This window comes from Oryzias latipes, chromosome 12 (assembly GCF_002234675.1).
Source record: "Oryzias latipes chromosome 12, ASM223467v1".
Lineage (NCBI taxonomy): Eukaryota > Metazoa > Chordata > Actinopteri > Beloniformes > Adrianichthyidae > Oryzias > Oryzias latipes.
This window is the reverse complement of record NC_019870.2, coordinates 11,252,497-11,263,080: the sequence shown is the minus strand read 5'-3', so window position 1 is coordinate 11,263,080 and position 10,584 is coordinate 11,252,497. Positions and strand designations below refer to the sequence as shown.

General features: G+C 37.4%; 1 protein-coding gene across 1 annotated transcript; it reads right to left on the bottom strand.

The window, feature by feature from the left end:
* Positions 1 to 229: 229 nt before the first annotated feature.
* LOC101156903 (myosin light chain 4) lies at positions 230 to 1,146 on the bottom strand. Its single transcript, XM_004074745.4, has one exon. The coding sequence runs from the start codon at positions 1,058 to 1,060 to the stop codon at positions 452 to 454; it is 609 nt and encodes a 202-aa protein (XP_004074793.1). The 5' UTR covers positions 1,061 to 1,146; the 3' UTR covers positions 230 to 451.
* Between the last annotated feature and the right edge of the window lie 9,438 nt (positions 1,147 to 10,584).

Sequence of the window (10,584 nt, the reverse complement as noted above, 5' to 3'; positions counted from 1 at the left end):
CTCCACAGTCACAAAGAAAAACCTGCACACTAAAGCCCTCTTTCTGTGAAGAAAAACAGAAGTGGTTTATTTTCAGATTGACTCAAATCCGCATTTTCTCGATTAAAATGATCGCGCCAAAATAAAGCTGTGAATGTGAAAAGTTTAAAACACCTTCATATGTTATTTTTTTTTTTTTATTGAATTCAAAAGTCCTTTTAAAATTGGAAAATTGAATGGATAATTTGAGGCATTTTGTAATTAGATACACTTTATTAAAACTTTTTTTATGTCTACAGGATCTCACAGGACTCTCAAAATTACAAGTCGTTGAGGTTATTCATTCATGTATTACAATCTTCATGCTTGACAGCATTAACATATCACTGATTAAATGACAACCTCACCTCTAATTAGTCAAATCAGGGTTTAATTAAAAAGATGAGAAGTCTTTGTAACTTGACTGTCCTTGCTAACCAGAGAGAATGTGCTTTACGAAGGAGGTATAATTGATGCATCCGTTGGCATCCTCCTGCCCTGCCATCAGTCTGTCCACTTCATCTTCAGTCATCCTCTCCCCGAGCGTTGCTAGCACATGCCGCAGCTCGGCTCCCATGATGGTACCGTTGCCTTCCTTGTCAAAAACCCTCAGCCCTTCCACAAAATCTTCAAAGTTGCCTTGATTTTTGGAACGGGAGATGTGCTGCAGCATTGGCAAGAATGTCTCAAAGTCCAACATTTTAGTATTCATTTCCTCTGGCCTTGGTTTCCCAAGCACTTTCATCACCTCTGCATTGGTGGGGTTCTGGCCCAGAGCCCGCATCATGTCTCCACACTGAGCGTATGTGATCTTCATTTCTCCTGTTGGTGTGCGGTCAAACAAGGTGAAAGCTTCCTTGAACTCCTCAATCTGGTCGGCCGTGTACTCGAGGGTGATGCTTTTTGGGTCAAAATCCGGCTCTTTGGGAGGCTCGGGCTCTGGCTGTGGAGGAGGAGCAGGCTTTGCTGCTGGAGCTGCCTCTTTCTTGGGTTCGGGCTTTTTGGGCTCTGGCTTCTTTGGTTCAACCTTTTTGGGCGGCATCTTGCAAAGGTGTGCTGAATCTTCCAGAGACACAAACAGAGGTCCGAGCAGGATGGAAATGCACGCAGGGAAACTCCTCTTCCCAAGTTTTATATGTGCTTAGTCCAGGGATAGTAATTTTAAAGAGCAGACTTTAAAAGGAAGAAACCCCAAATAGAATCTGTGATGTCAACTTTAGGTATTGTTCTCAGCTGCTGTCATCTGGTGGACAGGGCTATTTGTTGTCATTAGCGAAGGTCCAGTTGCATTAGCCTTAAAATGCTTTGTGTCTCTTATGGACAAAAGGATTAGAGTTTAGCCTGGGATCATCCACTGAGTTCAAAAATAGCTTGGTTGTGAAATGCAGAGAGTATGAGACTTTTTTTTCCTTCAAAAGAGCTGTACCGTCCTTCTCTTCCTTTAGACAGATAAAGGAGATTGTGAAGCACAGTCTGTAATAAGACAATAGATTCGAGGTTATAAAACTGCTGGAAAACATGCCTTAAACGAGTCTGCTGAGGCACCTTTTTTGTCAAACCATTGTTTTTCTCCTCCTTTAAGTTTAAGAAACAAACTTTTACATTTTGCCTCTTACTTATTTTTGAGGTAATGTGAAGTGCTGAGCTTTCCAGGAAAATGGAAAGTGTTTTATTTGTTCACGGAGCTGAATGCAAAACCTTCATGCGTGGTATGTCATCAACAGGTTGCAGTGCTGAAAGAATATAGCATTCAGCTCCACTATGAGACTCTCCACAAAGAAAAGTTTCACCATTTGCAGTTAAGAAAAAAAAGATTTAGCAACTATTAGCTGGACCGATAAATAACCATCTGGATTTACTGCAGCCGTGACATCAGTGATGGAGCAGTGAAAGCTAACTACCTTATTGCAGACAAGTTGGAGCAAACATCCAATTCATTTTCTGATGGTGAATTTGTGGAAAAAAGATGAAGGCTGCAGAAGCCTTGTTCCCAAAAAGCAGTCGACCTTAAACATGAGTCTGTCAAGAATTACGATCAGATCCAACATCTCTGAGGAAACATGGGCAGCCATATGAAGGAATCATGTCATTTATTGTATTTTCAGTCACTATTGATGAAAACACCATCACATATAACTGTGAATATTTTTTAGAGGTGTTAAAGAGACGTCACAGTGGAGTTTCTTGAGTTGATATATACAACAACAGCTGATGACATAGTCAGCTCTCTAGTTACTGCGCTGGACGATATTGAAGTGAACTAGTCACATGAAGTAATTTTGGTCACTGATTGCGCCCCATTAAAAGGTCAGGAAGAAGGCAGGTGTTGCCACAAAATTCAGGCAGCAACCAGGAAAAGTTTCTTATAATAATGAATAATAATAATGAACATTTTATTGTGTTTTGCACACTTGAATGACAGTAAATGTGTTTCTGCACAGGATTTGAATCCTGATATTGACGGTCTGGTGAAGTTTCAGGAGAGAAAGGAGGTTAACTCCAAACTCTTATGTTCACAAATGTTTGCAAGTTTATTTTAGTGTAACTGTCATCGTTTGGACGTTTACATTTTAAGAAGATGTTTCATTTTTTTCTGTAGCCCCTCTTGAATTTATTATCAGGATTGCTTCAGTGTCAGATTTAAAATGATCAGTCTGTATAAAATTGAATAAAGCAATATTTTTTAAAGTGAAATTAATTTTATTTAAGATCCATTGGCCTCTGTGAATGAATGTGTAATAAGAAAATGATTAGGCTACCATGTTGGTTGAGGCATGTTTTCCAAATGAGTAAAAAAACAAAAACAAAGCTGTTATTTTTCCTTTACGCTACTGGTCCGGCCCACTTGAGATCAGACGGGTTGAATGCGGCCCCCGAACCAAAATGAGTTTGACACCGCTGGATTAAATAATTATTTTTAATCCTCCAAAAAATTAAAAAACAATTCCACAGATTATTTATTTGAAACTTGCCTGACAAGCACTAATTCATGAATTTAGAAATTAGACATAACACAAAATGCAGAGTGTGAACAGTTAATGAATGTTAAACATATATAAAAAAAGATTATATTTCAAAATATAAGATGTATTTTCTTGCTGGGTTAAGTAGTGACATTTAACAAATGACTTCTCAAGTTCCACTTGTCAAAAACCTCCAATTTTTAACTTGGAGTTTAAAATGTTTGATTTTTGGGGAAAATAAAAATGTGATTCACTTATTATTTAATAAAAAAAATTTCAACCATATTAATCATAAAACGCACTTAACTTGGCACAATTTGGTAGATGAATACTAACAATAACTGTAAAGAATGTCTGTGTCTGATGCATTTCTTTTAGAAAATATATTGCATGTCGAATAATTAAAATAAACCAAGCAAAACTAAATTGAGATGTTTTATTTTTAGTATCAACAAAAAGCACACTTTTCTGTTGTGAACAGCTACCATAACCTTACATTTCCTGGTCCTTTAATGCAGCAATGCTTTCTTTGCTAAGAGCTTTTACCAGATGTTTTGTCTCCAAGAGTTTATTTAGTCCCCTGATTAACGCTGGCGACTTGCTGGTTTCACATAGAACCCTAGCTGATTCTGCAGTGTCTTTGTCATGGTTGCATGGGTTTTTCCTCTATTGTCAGCCTTTAAAGCCCCCCAAAAAATTAACATGGCAGCAGTAGCAACACAGTACCAAAGTTGCACCACAAATGAGCAATTTGGACTTGAATTTAACACTTGAAAAGTTCTGTGCTCCATTCAGCCTTAAACTCTACACTTTAATTTTACGGAAGAATCTGCTTGCTGCACTTCGCTTTCTTTGAACAGCTGATGACAGACGTTGAAGATCCTTGGGTAGCATTGATAGGCAGCTCTGGCACAGAAACCGGAGACTTTCACCTACTTATGTCTATTCACTGTAAGAACTCCATCATGCTGTTTATTCACAGGTTTTTCTTCAATGCTGTCTTTGCTAAAATTTTGGTGAATCTAAGGCCATAATTGTTGTTTCTCTCACAAACATCCATACACTCAAGTAAATAGATAAATTTATGTGAGATAAAGGATTTTTATTGTCCTTTAACGCTGCAATTCACACCGGACGCAATTCATGCATCATCTTCTTTTGACGCACGTCAAATTTACTGCTCGACGTCTGCCCTTTACGCCTTGATGCCCCGGCCGCGGAGCAACCCTTTGATCGAGTCACTAAAAAAATGACCTGCCCAAAGCTGAATCCCTGCTTGGTTAATGCGCCATATCAACCTTGCCACGCCCAACGCCAAAACCTCGCCACGGGACCTCAGATTGCATCTGTCCATTGACTTAAAATTGAAACTCGATGCCCCTGACGTGCGTATCGTGTTCGGTGTGAACGCAGAACTACCACTTCAAGAAACAAACTACTCTCCCATGCAAAAGCACACTCACCCTGTTGTATAAGACACCAGTGAATTAAACAAAAAAATAAAAATTTAAAAGGACAAAGTATATCCTTGCCTTTGGCTGGCAAAGTGGTCTGATGGTAAACATGATGTAATCAAAAGAAGTGAGTCAGACAGGGTTCAGTGCAGGTTGTGTTTGATAAATGGGGCTGGTAAAACTTTGTTTTATGTTCACTGGAAGTGCACATAACTGTTTACCTTTTCAAGAGCACTTTGTTTGTCTTGTCATTTTTTTGGGTATAATTTAATGCCACTGATTAATGCTTGACATCATTTAGGGTGATGGTTGAAAGGTGTAGGACTGTTTATTCTTTGTGAAATTCAACTAGCCTTATTTGCATTGTTTTCACATTTTTCTAAACAGTTTATCTGCTTGTTTGTACCAGACCTCACATTTTTAATATTTTTTTAGAAAAAGAAGACCTCCCTTATTTTCTAAAGCACTTAGCCTTTTGGCTGTACGAAATACATTAAACTGGACAAGGTGTATGTGTCCAATGTCTTTGTGCTTTCATAACTTGTAAAATTACCATATTTTCTGCTATATAAGGTGCGTCAATGGTCTATTTTCAAAATACTCACATATAAGGCACACCGAACTATAAGGTGCTTTAGGCGAGACAAAAGAGTCAGGGACTGGTGGTGGAGGACCCAAATTAGACTTGGCGAAGTAAACTTAAACATTTAATGAACAAACTTGAACATAAAAAACCCTATAGAGAAACAGAACAGAACAGATGACCTGACAAGGAAAACATTTAAATAGACTGAGGGCAATTTACTGAAATGAAAACAGCTGTGAATCATGACACACCTGAAACTGATGTGACTGAGAAACAAATAAAAACAGGATATGATCAAAAACTATTAAATAACTGACAACAACTAAAGCAAAGTTCACAATCCTCACAGAGAAAATTTCATCAGTTATTCAGACTTTGAACTGTGTTCTAGAACGTGTTTGTGACACTCAACACGCAAGCTAGTGTAGTCACTTTACCTTTAACTCCCAACTTTGTTGACCGATACCATTAAAAAAAAAGGTCACAGTGACTACACTAACTCCCTACCTTGTTACTACCATGTATAAAACCCCACAAACTTGCACCGCTACACGTTAGCAGCATTAGCGTATTCAGAATGATATCCCAACTTTGTTTGCAAATCGTAAAAAAAAGAAAAACAGACTGACATTTTGACAGAGGCCCATATACCTGTCAAAATTGCTTCAAAATTGGTAAATACAACCAGAATTAATTAATGTGTAAGGCACTCTATAAGGCGCAGTGTCATTTTCTGAAATAAATAAGGCTTCTAGGTGCACCGTAAAACATGGTGCAAGCAGGCAAAGGAATTATTTTTAGAGTGCAATTTATGTTTATGTATTTAATTATTATGTCACTTAAGTTCATTTACAACAATGGAAGAAAGCATATATGTTCCACAGCAGGATGTGCAGTTACATCATTCAGTTTGCAACTTTAGGTTTTCACACGTCTTATGCTACATACACACTAGACATGTGGCGCACGTTCAAGAAAATGATGAACGCAAGTTTTTGTACACGCTTTTAGCATACAGTGTCCATACTGTACTGTCGCTACCCAATACTAGCGCATGTACTCACAGTTGGAAGAATCATGTTGCAAAATGTCAAAGCGGTGCAAATCTGGTGAATCTTACTCCAGGCCTTTTCTTTCACAGCTCTATTCTGATAAATGAAAGACTTGATGTCATATAATTCTGGCTGGGCACAAACACAATAAGTAATTTCTTATTTGTGATCGATATTCAAACAGTTGGTACTTCCGTTGATTCGAAAACGACTCTACCTAGACGACATTGCCAAAGCGAGTCCCTTATTGGTCAGAGTTCAACTGGAACTTTCAAACTTTCTGGTTGATGTGCACCATGCGTCAGAAGCATGCCTAAAGCTCCAAAAATTTCATAGCGACACATAAAAGCGAGAGATTTGAACACGAAAGCCCGACACGCGCATACACGTGCGTTTTACAAAGACTTTTTCTTTTAACGTGATCACTTTAACATGCTTTTCCGAGCCCCGTGTGAACGTAGCATTACAGTTTATCATCAGTTAGAAAAAACAGTTCGTCAAAGGATAATCACATTTGCCCTTCTCTGTCTTTATGCCAGTTCTGCTTGATCCGTCAGTCTAAAGCCAGAAGTCCTTGAGCTGAGCAGTGCGTATGTGCGTGTGTGTTTGCAAGAGTGTGTGTCTGAATGGCTGTCCTTAACTTCAGATCATTATCTCCTTTATCTTTACTTTTGAGGTCACATGGTCAGTATAACTGACAGCTAATTTATTGTCTTTTGGTGTGCACGTGCGTCTAGGTTTGTGTGTAACTGGCTGGAAAAAAAAAGTCAAAAGCTTAGGAGGTACAAGAAAGGTCAAGATACACTAAAATACTTTTTCAGAAACATGCAATTTAAATCCTTCATCATAATTGAAAAGAAAAGAAAAAGAAGCTTTAAATTGGTTTGAAAATTGATGATGAACCGCTACCATTTTGCCAACAAAAATGCTTGAATTTACGACTTCTTCGTTTTATACTTGGTGTCACACTGACCTGTCAAAGAAGCAATTCTATTTCCCCCTTCTTTCCTCAAGATTACAGCTCCTTTGGCTTGGCTTCTCTGCATTCAAGCTTAAACAACTCTCCTCCTCTTCAAACTTGTATAAACATCACAAGATCACCCAGAAACAAATGGTTCTCCACTTAGTTCTGGGCTAAAGCAGTTCCATCTGCGTCTTGCACAGATGTTGTCTTGAACCAACTGAGTGGGCCTCGGAGGTAAAAACATGTCATCGGTCCAATTTCCATCAAACTTCTTTGAAACAAGCTTCAATCAGTAAACCCCCTGAACCAGTCAATTGCTACCTTCACTCTCTGAAGTCAAAACAAGAGGTAATTTTACTGGTTTCTGTGATCTTTAAAGAGCTGTCATCTGCTGTTTTATTTTCTGCAGCGGCGTTTTATCCCACAGTTTCAAAAACAGATACTTTATTAATTCCTTTGGGAACAATTTGCTGCACTTAAATTTTGCTTAGAGATTTTTTTCACTGCTAAATGCTCTCTGCTACTGACACATTTTTATGTTTTAAAACATTCACTGCACCTCCTACATTTAGATCAACAGTGTAAATAAAAATGATATTGGCTATGCTATAGATCCAGGCTTTGCACAGATGAAAACAAACCTGGAAGCTAAATTTAAGATTGTGTGGGGAGATGTGTTTTTTAAGCCCGTCCAAATGTAGTAGATAATGAAAATAATGAAAATAAAGCAACAGATAAATGCTAACGTCATTTGAAAATAAGACTGAAATAGAAAAATGTATAGATCAGTTTAGTAAGATTATGCAATAAGTGCGAAAGTAACGTATACAAATACAGCCTCTTTAAAAACCTACTCTGATCATCTTTTGAGCAATTTTCAGTGTTCCCAGGGGTCTTTTAATTATAATTATTATGCTGTTTTTATCCAAAAACATAAAAGCGTTTCCTAGGACATAATTTCTGCAGAGTTGCAATAGTTCTTTAGAAATTTGAAATTTTGAGCCATATTTTCATTATGTCCTCCATTAAGAGAAAAAAAGCCACAAGAACATGATAAAAACACTAAAAACGTGATTTTCCTTGGAGTGCGTATTCAACACATTAAAGGAGGTGCTTTGCAAGGTGCAATTTTAAATATTGTCAAATTATAAAGAGATAAGGTAATTAAAATCACTAAAGCTAAAACATCTGTGTGAAAATTACAGATAAGAGAAACAGGAAAATGATTTATTTAAACAAAAGTTTGTTCGAAGAAAGACCCTATTCTATTTGCAGATAAAATGCCTTCTGCTCATCAAATCCTTCAAGGCTCTAGTCTGTGTATATTTATCTTGGCATGTTTAATGCTGGATTGAAAGTTGGTGATCCTTACAGGTGTTTTCTTGGCATAGCTAATACATAGGGTCATAGTCACTGCCTATATAGGCAACACTGGCAAAAATACATAAATATAAAGGGGAAACTGGATTCCACATTAAACAGAGCAAAAATTTAGTGAATTTTTATAAAAAACAACATAAACTTTATTGTGGTGATATTAATGCGACATATAGAATGTTTTGTTACACAGTTATAGACCTAGAAAGCAATGATACAGGTCACCCTGTAGCATTGATGTAGGTGATAGCTTATTTATTGCTCTCCTTTGTGCTAGTCTACCTCTTTTCTTCCCTTTCTGACCCCAACCAGTGAAGGCAGATAGTCTCAGTCAAATTTAGTCAAATTCTGCTGGAGATTTTCCTCAGGTTAAAATGAAGTAATCGCTCACCATTGTCACCTCATGCATGCTCAAAGTGAGGAATTGCTCCAAAATTTCTGTGGAAACTGAAGGGTTTGTTACAGTTTGTTTGTCTTTAAAGCTAAAATAAATCAATCAATCAAAAGAGTTGGTGCAACCCACATGACCCCTTCTCACATGATATTCTTAGAATGGATTCACCCAAATCCATCAAAGACTTTAAATCAGGCTTTTTGGCTAAGTCTGGTGATTTACTAACGTTACCCAAAGCATTTGTAGACACGAGGCTTTATTTTCTGTCACTACGAACAGATGAAGATAAGGTGGTTAAAGACAGCAAGCCTTTAATCCCAGAAATAATGAAAGGCATGAGGGCGAGGAGACCAGTGGTCTGTTCCGGACTAATAAAGGAGAGTGATAGAGACAGCAGTTACATTCTTCCTATTGCAACGGCAGGATGTGACTCCGATTTTAAAGACCCTTGTTTAGTTTAGTGGCTAAAAAAAGCAATGATTATTTGCCTCCCTTTAAAGGGTCAGTGCTACTACATATGAACTAACTCTGTTTTGCGAGGAGGCAGCTGCTTTGCTTCATTGATCAAATTGCAGGAAAAAAGCTATAAATTGCCGGAATCATTCTGATGAAAAGAATAGTAAACACCTACCAGGCATGTGCTGGCATATAACTGTTGACAGTGAAGCATTTAATAACTAAAGATAAATGCCCCCCCCTCTCCAACTCCCCTCCATTCAGCTGCCACACCAAAAGAATTGGGCCTAAAGCAAATTACTTTACAAAGTGCACTTGTTTGAATTAGCCAATTTCAAAAAGGAGATTCATTTGCATTTTATGTGACCCTATGGAATATAAAGAACAGCAATGCTACAACTTTTTTTTAATTTTTTTAAATAAATTCTGTAATAATATTGCATTGGTGGAATGGAATGACTGTTGGAAAAACCGGCTTCCAGACATCTGTGTAAACAATTTAATTAGGACCATGTTTGATGAATTATAGCTGGTGAAGGCACTGCCTGTTCTAATACTTCAGTTGCTTAATTACAGCAGACATCCATGTGTTCAGTCTCTTTGCCTACCCCATACGATCCCCCTCACTCAAAATGATAGAAATTGAAAAAGTACGAAAGGGAAAGTGCATTTCACACTCTACTGAAGCAAAGCAGGCAATTTGAAATTAATCAAAACACAATAAGTTTACAACATGATAAAGAGGTGCTGTGTATGAAATGAGGGGAGATGATTTGTGATACATGGGCTTGTGTTTAATATTGTACTGGAAAAATATGGATTTAAAAGAAATATATAAATATAGATTTGAATAGAAAACCCATAGCGACGTTAGAAGTTCAAATGTTGTTAAATGGCGGCAAACCATTAAATTTTGGGTGAAAAAAATCAAAAAAACTATTTCATTAACACATAATGAGGCATACTGGAAGTCCTGGGGGAAAAAGGATTTCATCTGCCTTTCAGACAGTTATATATAGAGACGACCTTTATCATTAAAAAAGGTGCACATCAGTGAAGCCAACCACTGAATGTCAGCACTCATGATAACAATAGCTCTGATTTAACCTGGTGAATGCTGGATCAGAGGTGAGTACATTTCACGGTTGGAGTTGGGTTTTGTTTTCAAGTCAGACAATCCGTGTATGCTGGGTGCGTTGGGAGACCATCAGACACAAAAACAGTGTTAGAAAATTGACTAAAGTTAAGTGCAGTAGTAGAACAAATGTAAGAAAAGAAAATATATAACAAAAACTTTTAGTTGGACTTTATTCCGTGATC